At 41.8% G+C, this 18801-nt stretch overlaps 1 protein-coding gene across 8 annotated transcripts in view; it reads right to left on the bottom strand.

Moving 5' to 3' along the window:
• Positions 1-18801, bottom strand: part of LOC147364520 (uncharacterized) — a 254466-nt gene that overhangs the window by 23683 nt on the left and 211982 nt on the right. For 6 of the 8 annotated variants that reach the window (XM_086321207.1, XM_086321206.1, XM_086321208.1 and 3 more), the window contains one exon: positions 13301-14953. The exons of the other annotated variants lie outside the window; for them this stretch is intronic. In XM_086321207.1, the coding sequence (XP_086177333.1) occupies positions 14762-14953 (192 nt within the window). In that variant the 3' untranslated portion in view covers positions 13301-14761. Of the gene's footprint in view, positions 1-13300; positions 14954-18801 lie in introns of those variants that run through there. 8 annotated transcript variants of the gene reach the window in all.

The following is an 18801-nucleotide window of genomic DNA, read 5'->3' on the forward strand; positions in this document are numbered from 1 at the left end:
ACTCTCCACTTTCACTTTCATCAAGAGGCTTTTGAGTTCCTCTTCACTTTCTGCCATAAGGGTGGTGTCATCTGCATATCTGAGGTTATTGATATTTCTCCCAGCAATCTTGATTACAGCTTGTGCTTCTTCCAGCCCAGCATTTCTCATGATGTACTCTGCATATAAGTTAAATAAGCAGGGTCACAATATACAGCCTTGACGTACTCCTTTTCCTATTTGGAACCAGTTTGTTGTTCCATGTCCAGTTCTAACTGTTGCTACCTGACCTGCATACAGATTTCTCAAGAGGCAGGTCAGGTGGTCTGGTATTCCCATAATCTTACCACATTGTGATCAGAAAAGATGCTTGAAATGATTTCAACTTTTTGAATTTACCAAGACTAGATTTATGACCCAGGATGTCCCATGTGCACTTGAGAAAAAGGTGAAATTCATTGTTTTGGGGTGAAATGTCCTATAGATATCAATTAGGTCTAACTGGTCCATTGTATCAGAAAGCAGGCATAGAAGGAATGTACCTCAACATAATAAAAGCCATATATGATAAACCCACAGCAAACACTATCCTCAATGGTGAAAAATTGAAACATTTCCCCTAAAGTCAGGAAAAAGGGCACCCACTCTCACCACTACTAGTCACAGTTTTGGAAGTTTTAGCCACAACAATCAGAGAAGAAAAAGAAATAAAAGGAATCCAGATTGGAAAAGAAGAAGCAAAACTCTAACTATTTGCAGATGACACGATCCTCCACATAGAAAACCCTAAAGACACCACCAGAAAATTACTAGAGCTAATCAGTGAATATAGAAAAGCTGTAGAATATAAAATTAACACACAGAAATCCCTTCCATTCCTATACACTAACAATGAGAAAACAAAAAGAGAAATTAAGGAAACAATTCCAGTCATCATTGTAATGAAAAGAATAAAATACTTAGGAATAAATCTACTTAAAGAAACAAAAGACCTATATATAGAAAACTATAAAACACTGATGAAAGAAATCAAAGATTACACAAATAGATGGAGAAGTATACCATGTTCATGAATCAGAAGAATCATGAAGTGAAAATGAGTATACTACCCAAAGCAATCTATAGTTTCAATGCAATCCCTATCAAGCTACCAATGGTATTTTTCACAGAACTAAAACAAATAATTTCACAATTTGTATGGAAATACAAAAAACCTCAAATAGCCAAAGCAATCTTGAGGAAGAAGAATGGAACTGGAGGAATCAACCTGCCTGACTTCAGACTATACTACAAAGCTACAGTCATCAAGACAGTATGGTACTGGCACAAAGACAGAAATATAGATCAATGGAACAAAATAGAAAGTCCAAGGATAAATCCACGCACCTATGGACACCTTATCTTTGACAAAGGAGGCAAGAATATACAACAGAGAAAAGACAATGTCTTTAACAAGTGGTGCTGGGAAAACTCTCTGTGAAAGAAGGTGAGGGTGGGATGATTTGAGAGAATAGCATTGAAACATGTATATTACCATATGTGAAATAGATCACCAGTCCAAGTTCAATGAATGAAACAGGGCACTCAAAGCCGGTGCACTGGGACAACCCTGAGGGATGAGATGGGGAGGGAGGTGGGAGACGGGTTCAGGATGGGAAACATATGTACACCCATGGCTGATTCATGTCAATGTATGGCAAAATCCACTACAATATTGTAAAGCAATTAGCCTCCAATTAAAATAAATTAATTAATTTTAAAAAAGTAGTGGTATATATACATATATGTATCTGTGTCTATGCACACACCCACATGCATCCACATTGGAATATTATTCAGCCATAAAAAAGAAATAATGCCATTCACAACAATATGGATGGACCTAGAGATACCATATTAAGTGAAGTAAATCAGATAGAGAAAAATATCATATGACATCACTTATATGTGGAATCTATACAAATTAACTTGTTTACAAAACAGAAATAGACTCACAGACATAGAAAACAAACTTACAGTTACCAAATGGGAAAGTGGGGGGTAGGAAAATTGGAATTAACAGATACTCACTACTATATACAAAATAGATAAACAAGGTATATATGGCTAAATAACTTCAATGTACACCTGAAACATTGTAAACCAACTATACTTTTTTAAAAAGAGATTTAGCTATGATATCAGTATCATGCCTCTGAAAGAGAAGGCACAGAAGGTCTCTACTAGTCATTTGAACTTCATCTAAATTATCTGCTCTTTTTCAAAGTGAGTTTTCACGTGGGGAAGGAAAAGAAAACAAGAAAACTCATCCTCACCTTTTAAGACATGGTTCAAGTGTGTCCTTGACAGAGGTTAGCTTTCTCCTGGTATGAAAACTGCATCTTAATTTTTTTCACAGCTTGTTTGTATCATCCGAGTGCTATGTCTTCACAACATCCTTGCAAGTTAAGCATGGAATGCAAGTATCACTTCCACACTGGACAATTAAAAACAACCCTGAAAATGTTTGTCATATCTGAGAGAATCTGACACTTTTAATTTTTAGCAGAAATGTACAAGAGAATTTTAAGTCTATAAATAGCTGTGTCATGTCTAGTAGAACTTGATTTACTATAATTATTCATTTATTGGATACAAGAGTAATTTAAATGCTTAAGAGGGTTTTGCTTATTAATATTGTAAGTGTACCCTGCCAGGCATTTGAAGTGTTTAAAAAGAAAACATATTAAATTGATAAACATGGTTGAAGACGTTTAAGGGAATGTAATTAACTAAGTTTGTAAATGGGACTAATTTTAAACTGTGCCCATGAGTTAATTGAAAAATCAATGAACAAGTGAAATTATTTCTTCTCATTTTTTTTAAAGAATAAATGTCTAAGATCATGGCATCCAGTCCCATTACATCATGGCAAATAGAAGGGGAATAAGTGGAAGCAGTGACAGATTTTATTTTCTTGGGCTCCAAAATCAGTGCAGATGGTGACTGCAGCCATGAAACTAAAAGACACTTGCTCCTTGGAAGAAAAACTTCTTGTCTAGGTAGATAAGATATTAAACACCAGAAATATTAAAACACAGAAAAAACCAGAGATATTACTTTGCTGACAAAGGTCTGTATAGTCAAAGCTATGGTTTTTCCAGTAGTCTTGTACAGGTGTGAGAGTTGGACCATAAAGAAAGCTGAGTGCCAAAGAATTGATGCTTTTGAATTGTGGTGCTGGAGAAGACCCTTGAGAGTCCCTTGGACTGCAAGGAGGCCAAACCAGTCAATCCTAAAGGAAATCAATCCTAAATAATCATTTGAAGGACTGTTGCTAAGGCTGAAGCTCCAATATTTTGGCCCCCTATGTGAAGAGCCAACTCATTGGAAAAGACCCTGATGCTGGGAAGATGGAAGGCAGGAGAAGCACAGAGGGAGAGGATGAGGATGAGATGGTTACCATCACTGACTCAGTGGACGTGAATTTGGGGAAACTCTGGGAGATAGTGGAGGACAGGGAAGCCTGACATGCTGCAATCCATGGGGTTGCAGAGTCAGACATGATTTAGTGACTGAACAGCAACAGCAAAAAAGGCAGTAACCCCACCCAAAGGAATCTTGGACAGCTTCACAGAGGAGGTGATAAATGATTAATTCTTTTCCAGAAAGGAAAAAGAGGATGGGTACTTCAGGGAGAAGGAGTGAAATCCAAAGTACTCTATGAGTGATAGGGAACCAGTGAGCGTTCTCAAACGAGAGAATGTCATGAACAGATGTGTACTTTAGAAGTTCCTGGGTAGCTGTTCAGAGAATGGACAAGAACAGTAAGAATTTGAATACAGGAAAATTATTTACAATGCTGTCAGTCACTCAGGGGAGAAATGAGAGAAGCATGGAAGGAGGCAGAGGGAAGAAGAGGCAGCGATGGCTTTGGAGTAAGAGTTGGTGACATATATGATGAAGGTAAGGGGAGGACCAGAACAGAAGGAAAGTGTTTATCTTCAGAATCTTCAAAGTCCCTTTCAGGCCTCCTTCTCCAAAGCTGGCCAGGATTTCACCAAGTAGCCATCAGACCCTTGGCTGGTAAAGATTAAATAAACACCAGACCCTTCTCTAAATGAGGGGACTTTCAGAGCACATGATCAGATTCCCCAGGTCTCTGAAAGTAATTCCTGGTGCTAAGGAAGCAAACAAAGTCAAACACAGGGAGGAAGTAAAGGAAAGTTCTGGGAAAGCAGAGATAGCACCCCTAGATATGACGATAAAAGTACATGTGTGCTCTGTTGCTTCAGTTCTGCATGATTCTTTACGGTCCCATGAACTGAAGCTCACCAGGCTCCTCTGTCCATGGGATTCTCCAGGCCAGAAGACTGGACTGGGCTGCCGTGCCAGAGTCTTTCTCTGGATACTTGTTCAGGTTTGGTAAGCACTTATCAGACGTGAGTGAATCTCAGAGGTTGACCCAGAAGAAATGAGTAACTAATAAACTGTAAAGGAAAAAGACAGGTCTCCTCCAGTCCTATCCCTTGGCATTTGCTCTCAGCTCCTCAAAAAATAGGACTGCAGGACACAAATACCCAAGGTACCCAGAGCCATTCTGTTGCCTGAAACTCCAGGGAAATGTCTAGGGGTGCTCTCAAAGATCCATCACTCAACCACATCACACATGCCAGGGTTATTGTTGTTATTTGTTTTTTGTAAATCTGTGTCATGACAAAACCCAAATGTTAAATATTAAACCCGTAGATCTATATTTCTCTCTTGTTGTCATTGCTGTTGCTGTTTATAAGTACCAAATACCCCAGTCTCCAATATCTGAACACTATGCCTCCATGTATAACTACCCTTCAGAATCTAAATAAGGCTTCCATCTAGAACTTTCCCTGGTGGCTCAGATGGTAAAGAATTTGCCTGCAATGCAGGAGACCTGGGTTCTATCCCCAGGTCAAGAAGATCCCCTGGAGAAGGAAATGGCAACCCACTCCAGTATTCTTCCCTAAAGAATCCCATGTCCATGAGGTCGCAAAGAGTTAGACACGACTGAGTGACTATCACTTTCACTTTCACTCTCTAAAACTTTCTTATGTTATTGAGATGTCAAGTCTGGGAGTTATGAGACCAAGAGTAATAACGATGCCAAGTTTTTTGTTAAGACTATGGCTGCCCAGCCACTGCAAAGAACCAGAGTATGGCTGGAAGTGTCTGCTCCCCTCAGCCCCAGCTTGTCTCCTCCACTTAGAAGAGAGGTACCCGGTGGCCCTGGGGGACTGACTGCTCCACCATTTCCTGCTGCAAATCTCAGCAATGATTTTTTCACTCAAATTTACCCTGCTCTGGCCCTGCTTTCTGGGCCTCCTCCTTCCTATGAATAGTTTAGCAAACAAGCAAAAAGCAAACAAACAAAATGCAGAAACACTAGAGATTTTCACAGTCCAAAGAGAGACTGGGACAGTGAGTCTCTGGTGTCCAATCAGTCCACCTTGTCACTGTTGCTTACTGCCATTTGGTGGTACTACTGAACGTGGTCTTCAGAACGTGGAGAAAGATCCCACACTCCTGCAGAGTTCAGTTCAGCCAGTGGGGCTGCAGCTCAGGTTCCCAGGTTGCAGCTCCCAATGCTCTGTGATTTCTGGTCCTGCACACCCATGTTCCAAGGACTCAGCTGCCCAGCCACTGTGCCAGAGATTCTTACCGCTCCCCTACCTTCACTTCACTCTCTATCCCCCAAAATCACACTACCTTTCAATCTGTGAAACTCAAAGGATGTTATCACAAGCTCTCTCCCCAAACAGGTTTCCCCAAATAGGACCACCAGCCCAACTCTTAAAAATGATTGGAACAATAGCCTTAAGGGGTCTGTCTCAGTCAACGTGGCCTGTGACACAATGCACCATAAACCGGGTGACTTAAATCATGGAAATTTACATCTCACAGCTCTGGAGGCTGGGAAGTCCAAGGTCAAGATGCCAGCAGATTCAGTTCTTGGTGAGGGCCCAAGCCCTGGCTTGCAGATGGTCACCTTCTTGTGGTATGCTCACAGAGAAAGAAAGAGAGAAGGGTCTCTATTCTCTCCTCCTCTTCTTCCAACAGCACTAATCCCATTGTGCCCCCTGCCCCCACCTCCATGACCTGATCTAATTTACCTCCCAAAGGCCTCACTTCCAAATACCATCACACTGTGAGTTAGGGTTTCAATATATGAATTTGCAAAGAGACAAACATTCAGTCCAAAACAGGATCTGAAATCAAAAAAGGTCTAGTTGTCTCCTTCCTCTTGGGAAAGGAGCTTCTTCAAAGCTAAAAGATTTTTTTCCTCCAAAGCTGGCATGATTGACTTGTAGGAACTTCTTCCATGGAACAAATGGGAAACATACACATAACACAAGCGAAACTTTCAGCAGGATGAACTGCTGCGCATCTTGATAAGCTCTGTAGTGATATGGGCCATGGTCCTTGTTTTTCCCAGTATCTACTCCGATGACTCTTTGCATTCATGGTAGAGCACATGTAGTGGAGGATCTCACGAAAAGGGAAATTGGTGCACATTCTGCTCACGCTTTCATAGAAGTTGAATCCAGAGTAGAAAGGAATTTTGGTATCACTCTGTTCACCCCTGACTCAATGCTTTAACCCCCTCTGTATCTCTGCCAATATTTATTCAGTTTGCTGTAAATACCTCCAGTGCCACAAAATTCACTGCTTTCTTTCTTTTGTTAGGTACGTTTTTGCTTGCTTGTTTATTTGCTAGCTTGCTTCTGAAAACACACATACATTTTTGGAAGGTTGTGAGTTAACTGTAGCAGACAAAGCTTGGGCTTTGATATCAAACAGACCTAAAAATCCCAGGTCTGCCGCTTGCTCTCTGGGTTTAAGGAAATGCTTGAGCTTTAATGTTGTCATCTGCTAAAAAAAAAAAAAAAAAGGGAAAGAACAATAATACCTACTTCCTGGATTCTTCTGGGAATGTATTAATCATAAAGTGCCCACTATAGAATAGGTGTTACTGTGAGTTCCTCTATCTCCTCATCATCCTCCCTTATAGCCTTTCATTCATTTCCTGCAATATAGACATGTTGACTGGTTATTTGGGTTAATACAAAGACACTAAAGCCAACATACTGTTGATAGAAGCATCACAAAAAGTCATAAAGGAGTCACGATGTTGAAAGGGGAGACCCTTGCCTGACAAGTAGATTCATAAGTCTATGATAATAATGAATGTCCTCACTTGATTGCAAATTCTTCAAGGGCGTGTATCTTGTCTTATGTCCCCCGTGGAATCTACTATAGGTCCTTGTGTATGGTAGAAACTCAGTAAATGTTTATAAATTGAATTATGTTGTCTTTTATAAATTTCATTTCAGAAATGTACACATATTATGGAAAAATCACGGATAACATTGGGATGTGTTATTTTTAGATTATCAGCTCATACACAGGGATGTAGAGGCTCATTCCTGCATTTAAACAGACAAGAAGAAAACTTATATTCTCCAAGATTGGCTGTAGCTCTGAGGGCTTTTGCCTTAATAAGTACCAGTCAAACTTCTGCAATATTTGGTCATTTTCACTATATGCCTGACTGAACTGCATTTGTCCTTTTAGGAGACTGGAGTATTTGAAATATCTATTCTTAGCCACCTCTATATTCCTGGTACCTAGCACAGTGACTGACAGTAGACGGGTAGATTTACAGATAGATTCCTCAATTTCTACTCTGAGTCTATTTGCTGAAAAACATAATGAAGGTAGAATTTAGGGTTATATTAAATGATCTGGTATATGCATTATTTATCTAAAATAATTTCAATATCCACATTATAATTTAAGTTTTAATACTGAATTCTGTATGGTTGATTGAGTTATTTTACAAGGCATGGTTAGAATATAATTTACTCCAAAATTATAGCGATGTCACCCTCTGTGAATGAATTTGATACAAATCAACATATATAATGATGAGCTTAACCATTGCAGAAATAACTTCCCGAGAGATAGTTTGTAAATGTATTACTTACAAACCTAAGAATAACCTAAATCCAACTAGGATGATTTAAATGTGGCTTCAGAGAAATCAAACTCAAAAGGAAGAAAATGTTAGACAAAGTGATGTGATCTGCAGGCAGTCATGTTGTGCTGCTCTTGAAACTGCACATTATCTTCTTACATCTGTTCAGGCTCCCTTCCCCCATTAACACTATCAGCTACAATACAGCAGGGACCTTTCTTTTTCACAGTGGCACTCTCAGCGTCTAGTATAGAGCCTGGTACTCAGTACAAGTTGGGATTTCTAGAAGAACCTAGATGTTCCACTATTGTCCCTCCACATTCTAAACCACTTGGGAAAAGCCCAACCAGGAATCAACACAGCAGCTTTCTTAATGACAGAGCTGGAAAGCCAAAACTGTTCTTACTATATATACTCTTGCAATGAGACTGTGGAGTAGGGAGAGTTTGGTCTCCAGAATAGACCCTCTTTGCATGGAGGAGGAAGGAAAGGCTAGGAACGTGAAACAAATACATGTTGCCTACAGGGAATCAAGGCCTCTTACTGTAAAAAATTGTAGAGGGTCTGAGATTTTTATCCTAACAAGCTAACAAACTCCCCTGCAACAGTTTCATGGAGGCTGGCAAGAAGATATGAGACAAGACTAGATCAGAGACAAAGGACTTTATTACTCACAGTACATGCAATAGCCAGAGTGTCAGCATGATGTTCACACTACTTGCCCCCCAGATCCTAAGGGAACAATGCAGGTATTTCTAGATGGACCCTGAATATGCAGAGGATTATTATAGGAGAGGAAGTTAGAGCTTGGATGTTTCACCATTTTTATAGCAAGTAGAGGCAAGTCTCCTCTTTGTCCTAGGAAAGTCATTACCTCCTTTCTCAAGGTTGCTCACTGCCAAAGCAATCCTGAGTAATGGCCTGAATGAAGAGCAATCAGGCTCTTGCATTCATGGCTTAGACAGGAAGAACATCTAGAGATGCTCAGGGCCCATAACAAAATGCTTCTTCCAATACCAATCAAATCAGGCCCCTTTCCCCATGAAAGTGAAAGTGGTTTCCAACTCTTTGTGACCCCATGGACTATATAGTCCATGGAATTCTCTAGGCCAAAATACTGGAGTGCGTAGCCTTTCCCTTCTCCAGGGGACCTTTCTAACCCAGAGATCAAACCCAGGTCTCCTGAATTGCAGGTGGATACTTTACCAAATGAGCCCCAAGGGAAGCCCAAGAACACTAGAGTGGGTAACCTATCTCTTCTCCAAAGGATCTTCCCGACCCAGGAATCAAACTGGATTCTTTAAACCAACTGCAATGCGGGAGACCCCAGTTCGATTCCTGGTTGGGAAGATCCCCTGGAGAAGGGAATGGCTATCCACTCCAGTATTCTGGCCTGGAGAATTCTGTGGACTGAAGAGCTCAGTCCGTGGTGTCGCAAAGAGTCAGACACGACTGAGTGACTTTCACTTCACTTCACTTCCCCATGAAAGGGGGAAAGGAAGGTGAGTATTATTCCAACATTTCTCCCTCCTGGGGCTAGAGCAGCAGTCTCCTTGTGGGGATACTTCAAAGATTTTGCTAACAACCCACTGGGATTAATAAGCAGGTCAACAGGCTGTGGCTGCCCCTCTTCGGGGAGGAGAACAGCAGTTTATCAGATAATCCTGTCCCCACATTTGCCAGAATTTGCCCAAACTCACGATTGTTCCTTTATATTATCCTTCTGGGACAGACTGTGAGCAATTCATATTTCACCTGCAATGATGGTTCAGTTCAGTTCAGTTACCAGTGGTGTCTGAGTCTTTGCAACTCCATGGACTGCAGCACGCCAGGCTTCCCTGTCCATCACCAACTCCCAGAGCTTGCTCAAACTCATGCCCATTGAGTCGGTGATGCCATCCAACCATCTCATCCTCTGTCGTCCCCTTCTCCTTCTGCCTTCAATCTTTCCAAGCATCAGGATCTTTTCCGGTGAATCAGTTCTTCACATCAGGTGGCCAAAATATTGGAGTTTCAGCTTAGTTTTTTGTTAACCTGGCTAGGCTATAGCACACAATTACTTAACCCAACACTAATCTAGGTGTTGCTGTGAAGGCATTTTGTCGATGAAGTTAACATCCACAATCAGTTGACCTTAAGTAAAGGAAATGGCCCCTGATAATGTGAGTGAGCCTTATCCATTGAGTTGAAACCTTAAGAGCAAAACTGAGTTTTCCCTGAGGAAGAAGAAATTCTCTCTCCAGACTGCAACCTTAGCTCCTGCCAAGGAGTTTGAGCCTGCTGGCCTTTCCTACACGTTTCAGACTTACCAGCCCCCACAGTCGAGTGAGCAAATTCTTTGAAATACATCCTACTGGTTCTGTTTCTCTGGAGAAGACTGACTGATATACCCACATACAGAAATAGGTCAGAAAAGACAGTAATTAAATAAACCCACAGCTCTGCTACATCCGTGCTCACCATACGGCCCTCTTATTACTTATTCAGGGTCTCAAGTCTCTGACACCTAGGAGAACACAGACCTCAATAGTCCACCCACAGTGAGATAACAAGTCAGCGACTTTGCTGCACTGTGCATATTTTCCAAACCAAAATTTCAGAGCACTAAGCCTGACAGATAAAAATGTACTTAGAGGAAAAATTGGAGAGAATATTTGAAATGGGGTCTGTTACAAAAAATCTGGGACATACACTCACTGTATGTACATATCATTCAGGTTTGACCTCAATCAGTTCCCCTGGTCCACATAAACTCTAAATGTACCTCACAAAGGCCAGCTGCTAGACACTGCAAGACTAAGGATCTCCCAATTGTTTAACAAATACTCAATGAATATGAAGCAGGCCAGAAACCATCTTGACATTTGAGATAAAAAGAACAAGATACCATTCCTAGTCATCAACAGCTCAGAGCCTGCTGAGCAGATGGGCAAGTTAGGAGGTGATTACAAAACAGGTATCCTGGTGTCCTGACAAAGCCAAACCCCAGGTACTGCCCAAGACCGTACAATCCCACCCTCAAGGCCCCCACAGCAAGGCCTCCCTTCTGTGCCACTTCACCTCTTTGTAAACTCAACAAAGGCTAACTGTGGTGTACAACAAAACTAAATTCATCGCTCCGCAGGCCCGTCATTTCAGCTGTCCACGTCCACAGCTCTTGATCACCTGAGAAGAAATCAGGGGACAAGGCCCACCCCAGTGATAAGCCATCCACTGTCAGCCTGGCCCTTTGACCTGCTCAGGCCAGCCTCATGGTCACCAAGGGTTATCCCAGGCCTCTGGGGCCAAAACCCCTTTCTTTACACATTGGTTTTTGAGAAAGACTAGACTACTGAGAGTCCCTTGGTCTGCAAGGAGATCAACCAGTCAATCCTAAAGGAAATCAACCCTGAATATTCATTGGAAGGACTGATGCTGAAGCTGAAGCTCCAATACTTTGGCCACCTAATGTGAAGAGCTGACACATGGGAAAAGACGCTGATGATGGGAAAGATTGAAGGCAAAAGGAGAAGAGGGCAGCATAGGAGGAGGTGGTTGGAAAGCATCACAGACTCAGTGGACTTGAGTTTGAGCAAACTCTAGGAGACAGTGAAGGACAGGGAAGCCTGGCATGCTGCAGTCCATGGGGTCACAGAGTCAGACATGACTGAGCAACTGAACAACAACAAGACTAAGAAACATTAGCCCCTACTTTTATGTCTTGTAGACTGGCCTCCCACACTAACTAATAGCTCTGAATTACGGAAGCTGCTAGCTGCTTTCCCAGAGTCTGGGATGGTGCCCGGTCTAGGCTAAGTGCTCAGTGGCCTGTGCTGAAGGGAGGAAGGGAAGAAGGGAGCAAAAGAATGAAAGACTTTTACAGATGAGGAAATTCAGCAGCAAAATAAGAAACACACCAGATTGCTGAAGGTACTAGACTTGAGTAATGTCAGCATTTCACTTCCAGTGTGATCAAAATTTCCTGACTCCAGTTTCCTGGTCTGTGACTATGGGATCATAACAGTGTCTGCCTCATTAAGATTAAGATGTGATGTATGTAGAGCACTCAGCCAAGTGTCTGACAGACAATTAACATGCCCGCAATGGCACCCCACTCCAGTACTCTTGCCTGGAAAATCCCATGGGCAGAGGAGCCTGGTAGGCTGCAGTCCATGGGGTCGCTAAGAGTCGGACACGACTGAGCGACTTCACTTTCACTTTTCACTTTCATGCATTGGAGAAGGAAATGGCAACCCACTCCAGTGTTCTTGCCTGGAGAATCCCAGGGACAGGGGAGACTGGTGGGCTGCCGTCTATGGGATCGCACAGAGTCGGACATGACTGAAGCGACTTAGTAGCAGCAGCAGCAGCTGCAGCAGCAGAAGTTAATGTCACTGTTATAACTCTCATATCACCACTCTGGACTTGCAATTCTTCACCTACACAACAGGAAGTTATATCATATAACCCCCTTCAAGTCCTACAGCTCTGCCACATGGTAGGGCAGAAACTGACTCTTTTTACATCAACTCCACTTCATAAATGACAGTCACTGACAAGGGGAGCAGAGGTGCTGGAGCCCAACTGTGAACTCTGCCCAAAGTGCCCAGGCCAGCTCCAGGATCCAGTTCGGTACGATGTTGTTCCTAAATCCAGCTGAAAGCTTTCCACCCCTGGCTCTGCCCTCCCCAACTTGACTTGTATCCTGCCTCTTGTTGTAAAACTAATATTAAGTTTTACTGTTCAGCACATACTGTATTGCTATTGATTGTCACATTGTGTCTCAGATTAGCTTTAATGCTTTGTATATATTCAGCCATGCACAGCTAGCTAAAACCAGCCCAGAGTCACCTCTCAGTTCCCTACAGGCTTATGAATGTTTTTAAGACTGTGAATTTCTTAGAGAATTGAACCAAATTTTCATTGAACAACTGGCAACTTTCATTGGATAACTGACATTGAACAACTAAGGAAAGGAACCTCAAAAGCTCTGTCTGAGAAGAATATAAATTACGAATGATCAATTTCAGTGACTCCCAGTGCATGAATCATTTCTATAATAAAACTGTTTGGAGAAAGACTGAAGGATTGTGTCTCTTAATCTTACTCTCCCAGAATTCTGTTATTAAATGTGTCCAGGACCAACAATGGGTTATGGATTCATTTGAAGAATCACATAATCCCTCAAAAATATCAGGACTCAAGAGGAATTTATAAGTGGAACTGCACAGATTTTGTGCTCACTAGAGTTAGTCAGTAGGGCTGAAGCATATGGGTAATTTTTCTCTCATTAACGAATCTTTCAATACTTGAAAAGTAATTGCACTTATCTGGGACAAACAGCCTACAAGCTTTTCTTACTTCATATTCCACAAGATTTTATTTCCCCAGTGAAAGAAATCTTCCATATTTTTCTGTAAAGGTTGTTGTCATTTCTCTCAATTCCTCCCTCCAAAAAAGAAAGTCACAAGTTTAGCTAAAATTGAGATAGCAAAATGTTTCACTAGTTAATAGCTAATTGTCCTGTATTCACTCCTGACTTTTAGTGCTGACTCCTAAGCATGCCTAGAGCAGTGGTTCTCAACCAGAGCAATTCTGCACCCCAGGGGACAGCTCGCAGTTTGTGGACACATTTTGATGGTCACAACTGGACTGTGGTGGGGGCTTCTTGGCATCAGATGGGTAGAGGTCAAGATGCTGCTAAACATCCAATGCATAGGACAGCTCCCTCAACAAAGAATTATCCTGCCTGAATCAGTGTTCTCCAGCGGAACAGATCAGATCAGATCAGATCACATCAGTCGCTCAGTCGTGTCCGACTCTTTGCGACCCCATGAATCGCAGCACACCAGGCCTCCCTGTCCATCACCAACTCCCAGAGTTCACTCAGACTCACGTCCATCGAGTCGGTGATGCTATCCAGCCATCTCATCCTCTGTCGTCCCCTTCTCCTCCTTCCCCCAACCCCTCCCAGCATCAGAGTCTTTTCCAATGAGTCAACTCTTCTCATGAGGTGGCCAAAGTACTGGAGTTTCAGCTTTCGCATCAGTCCTTCCAAAGAAATCCCAGGGCTGATCTCCTTCAGAATGGACTGGTTGGATCTCCTTGCAGTCCAAGGGACTCTCAAGAGTCTTCTCCAACACCACAGTTCAAAAGCATCAATTCTTCGGCGCTCAGCCTTCTTCACAGTCCAACTCTCACAACCATACATGACCACAGGAAAAACCATAGCCTTGACTAGACAAACCTTTGTTGGCAAAGTAATGTCTCTGCTTTTGAACATGCTATCTAGGTTGGTCATAACTTTCCTTCCAAGGAGTAAGTGTCTTTTAATTTCATGGCTGCAGTCACCATCTGTAGTGATTTTGGAGCCCAGAAAAATAAAGTCTGATACTGTTTCCACTGTTTCCCCATCTATTTCCCATGAAGTGGTGGGACTGGATGCCATGATCTTCGTTTTCTGAATGTTGAGCTTTAAGCCAACTTTTTCACTCTCCTCTTTCACTTTCATCAAGAGGCTTTTTAGTTCCTCTTCACTTTCTGCCATAAGGGTGGTGTCATCTGCATATCTGAGATTATTGATATTTCTCCCAGCAATCTTGATTCCAGCTTGTGCTTCTTCCAGCCCAGCGTTTCTCATGATGTACTCTGCATATAAGTTAAATAAACAGGGTGACAATATACAGCCTTGATGAACTCCTTTTCCTATTTGGAACCAGTCTGTTGTTCCATGTCCAGTTCTGACTGTTGCTTCCTGACCTGCATACACATTTCTCAAGAGTCAGGTCAGGTGGTCTGGTATTCCCATTTCTTTCAGAATTTTCCACAGTTTATTGTGATCCACACAGTCAAAGCTTTGGCATAGTCAATAAAGCAGAAATAGATGTTTTTCTGGAACTCTCTTGCTTTTTCGATGATCCAGCGGATGTTGGCAATTTGATCTCTGGTTCCTCTGCCTTTTCTAAAACCAGCTTGAACATCAGGAAGTTCACGGTTCACATATTGCTGAAGGAACAGGATGAGTAAATACTGAATTCATATTTATTTACATTTTATTATGTTTCATCTTAGTTATAATATGATAACATTTATTATGCTTATATTATAATAATATTAATATATAGCACATTTATAATTTATCATATGATCACATTATATATTAATCATATAGTAAAATATAAATTCATTATATATTATATCAATTATAAGATATAAAAATTTAATACTTATAGTATAATGTATTATTTCTAATATAGTATATTTCTAATATAATATAGCATATTTGTAATATAGTATAATTATAATATTATATTATAATAATATTCTTATTATAAAATATTGTAATTGTTATAAGGAAATGGCTCGCACTCTTATGGAGGCTGGCAAATCCAAAATCTACAGAGCAGATGTCCCAGTCCAAGTCTGAAGGCTGGCAGTCTGTTATTGAACCTGGAAGAGCTGATTGATGTCCCAGTTCAAAGGCCATCATTCAGATTGATTCTCTTTTATTCAGAGAAGAGTAAGCCTTTTGTGCTATTCAAACCTTCAACTGGTTGGATAAAGCTTACCCAGCATTAGGGAAGACAATCTGCTTAACTCAAAGTTCACCAATTTAAACATTAATCTCATCCCAAAACACCCTAACAGAAACACCCAGAGTAGTATTTGATCAAATATCTGGGTACCCTTATACCCAATTAAATAGACACATAAAAGAGTAACCATCAAACCATTGAAAATGTCAATAGTGCTGTGGTTGAGAAATTTTGATCCAGAATCATTCTAGGCATGTAACAAATGTTCAAAAATGTTTATTGGTGGAATACAACTGTCTTGTGTTCATATTAAGACAAACAATGGCTCAAAGTGGGGTATGGTGCTCCGGGGATTCGTGGAGGAGGTGGGCCAGGTAGAAACTTGTAAATATGGATGGAACTTGGGTGGACAGGGAGGTACATTTCAGAAATGGGAGAAACCATATGAGCATGGTGCATGCAAGAAGCCAGGAGGACTAAATCCCATCAGCTAAAACCCTAAAGAAATACTCTGGGATCTTAGAATAGAATTCAACATGAAATTTGAATGAATGATGTGGTCTTGTTTTTAAACCAATCGAAATTATGTGTTTTGGGGGAGGAGAGTAGAAGAAAATGCATCCTGAGCACCATTTATATTTATATAAATAGTGCTGCTAATTTATGGGGCTTCCCAGGTGGCCCAGTGGTAAAGAACCCACCTGCCAGTGCAGGGGATGCAGGTTCGATCCTTGGGTTGGGAAGATCTGCTGGAGGAGGAAATGGCGACCCATTCCAGTATTCTTGCCTGGGAAATCCCATGGACAAGGGAACCTGGCAGACAGTCCATGGGGTTGCAGAGTCAGACAGGACTTAGTAACTGAGCACACACACACACACACACCACATACTTATATTAGCACATTTTACACATGAAGGCACTGAGACAGTGAGACATTAACCACACAGTTTGGGGATTTTTGCTTTACAAGTGTGGTAAATGTGCTTACTTCTGACTGCTGACATGAGTTGTATGTTACTAGAGACAATACCATTAATGCATGGGCTCTGGAGCCAGGGCATGTGGGCTCAGACTGACTCCACCACTTAGTAGATCACAACTTTGGGCAAGAGGCCAAACTTGTGAATATTAAACAAGTTCATAAATATAAAGCAGGCAGAACAGGGCCAGACGGGCACATAGAAAATGCTCAGTCATGTTGACTGTTCATATTATCATCATTCATTTTAATCCCAGTCCTTAGCCCCAGCAATAAGGTTCTGCCGGATTCCTGCCCATTTAATAAACGTCAAATCGTCTGGTGGCAAAACTGAGAAGGCTTTAGCAAGTCCTTTGCAGGACTTTCCTAACTGATTTCAATAGAATACTTTCACAGATATCTCAAAATGAAGTGATTTCAACTGCACTGCTTAAGTTTAAAACATTTTCTCCTGCAGCCTCCATATTAAGCTTGTAGTTCAGACAAGCAAACAGTAAAACAAGCATGTACAAGCTGCTGCTCTGAGTAGCCGGCTGAGAAATGATGCCGCCCAGAGGTGTGTGTGTGTGTGTGTGTGTTAGAGAGAGACAGACAGACAGAAACACAGATATGGAGAGGGGGAGAAAAGGAGGATGTGTGCCAGACAAGTTGGGGTTTCTGAGCACAAAGCATCCGGCTGCAGGTGGCAGAGACTCTCACACATCCCCAGCGATTGGCACCTTTAATGTAACTTCTGTGTCCAATTTTCAAAACAAACAAATAGCAACAACAACAAAAACCCCCACAGTGTGTAGGGAAGAGGGGGGACTCGCCATCAAAGTTAACTCCATGGCTTTTTCAAAGGCTCATCAAATAGGGAAAGATCCACAGGGCGGTCCTAAGCTACTGAGGAGGCGGGAAGTCGTGCCAATGAAAAGAACTGGGCAGACTGAACCTCGAAAACAGACACTGATGGGAGCCATGACGGCTGCCTTCAAACAGCTGACGGGCAATGGTATGGATGGGAATTAAATATGCCATGTGTAGAATCCAGTTGCAATGAGCAGGTACAAATACTATCTTCCTACTACTTAGAATAGTACAAAATGCAATTCACTATCAATGGGTAGAGAGTTCCCTGTCATTAGAGTGATACAGGAAGAGGATGAATAATCATTTGAGGATAATCATTACAGGGTAGTGATTTCATACTTTAAAGTGATTTCGAATTATAGAGTTCCCAAATTTAAAACTTACATTGCCTATTTGGATGTGAGGTTTAGATTTTTCTTATTTTCTTTACCTTCCTTAAACTTAATTCTATACTAGTGATAGAAAAGAGTTCTATTTCCAGATTCAGCTCTTTTTGGTTGTTCCTGGCTGCCTAGAACACTGTGTGACGTGATGGGTTGGTAACATCTGCTAAGAACAAAAGAAAAAGCAAAGAATTTCATTTTTCATTCTTATTGTATATGCAGCAGCTATAATATATAATAAGGACAATATTTTTAAACTATTTTTAATCTAATTCTCAATGAGCAAAAAATATTCCCTTCCCATCTTTTCTCCCCATTATGTGGGTTAGGGCATGTGGTTTACTGCCTCGGAGAAAGGGCAGTATGCTGGACCCACCTAGACCAGAGAATCCTTAAGTAGGAAAGAAGAAAGTTACAACGTAGAACAATTCCCAACAGACAAAAGAGAAAGTAGAGACCTTTCTGGGAGAAAGTGGAAGGTACTGGAAAGGATAAACCTGGGAAGAAGTAGCTGCCTGAGACACCCCCTACTTCTGAGCCTTAACTCAGGGCAGGGAGTGGGGACAGACAGAAACCCTGAGGGGAAAGAAGGAAAAGCTGAATCCAGAGCAGATCCAGTGCCCTTCCCATTTAGAATTCCTGGGGAGAGCACCTTGTCCTGCACTGGGTCACCATGGGGCAGCCACAATATGCAGAGATGACAATGTGGGATGTGCAGAAAGACAGAGGTCTGGACTCAGTGCCCTGAACATCTCTGTTCACACAGAGTGTCTGGAAGTTCCCACCTCACAAGGGTTAAAGAAGGATGCAAAGTTGAGAGCAAGGGGCCCACCTTGAGTGGCCATTGTGAGAGGCCAAGTGACCAGATGGAGAGTGTGGCTGATGCTCAGAGGATCTATAAGACCAGTAAGGTTTGAAACAGGGTCAAAGAAACAGGGGATGCCACCAAGCCCTGAGGGTGCCAAGACAGCAGAGCCCAAGTTACACCACTGTGGTTGTGTCTACACAGATACACAAGGACAGAAGCCAGGTGGACTCCAGACAGAGGTGAGAGGAAGCTGGTAGAAAAGCAGTGTTCCGGCCAGGAGCCTTTCCCTACAGGA

The sequence above is a fragment of the Bos grunniens genome, chromosome 10 (assembly GCF_055505025.1).
Source record: "Bos grunniens cultivar Pamir isolate PY7600 chromosome 10, Bosgru_T2T1.0, whole genome shotgun sequence".
Taxonomy (NCBI): Eukaryota; Metazoa; Chordata; class Mammalia; order Artiodactyla; family Bovidae; genus Bos; species Bos grunniens.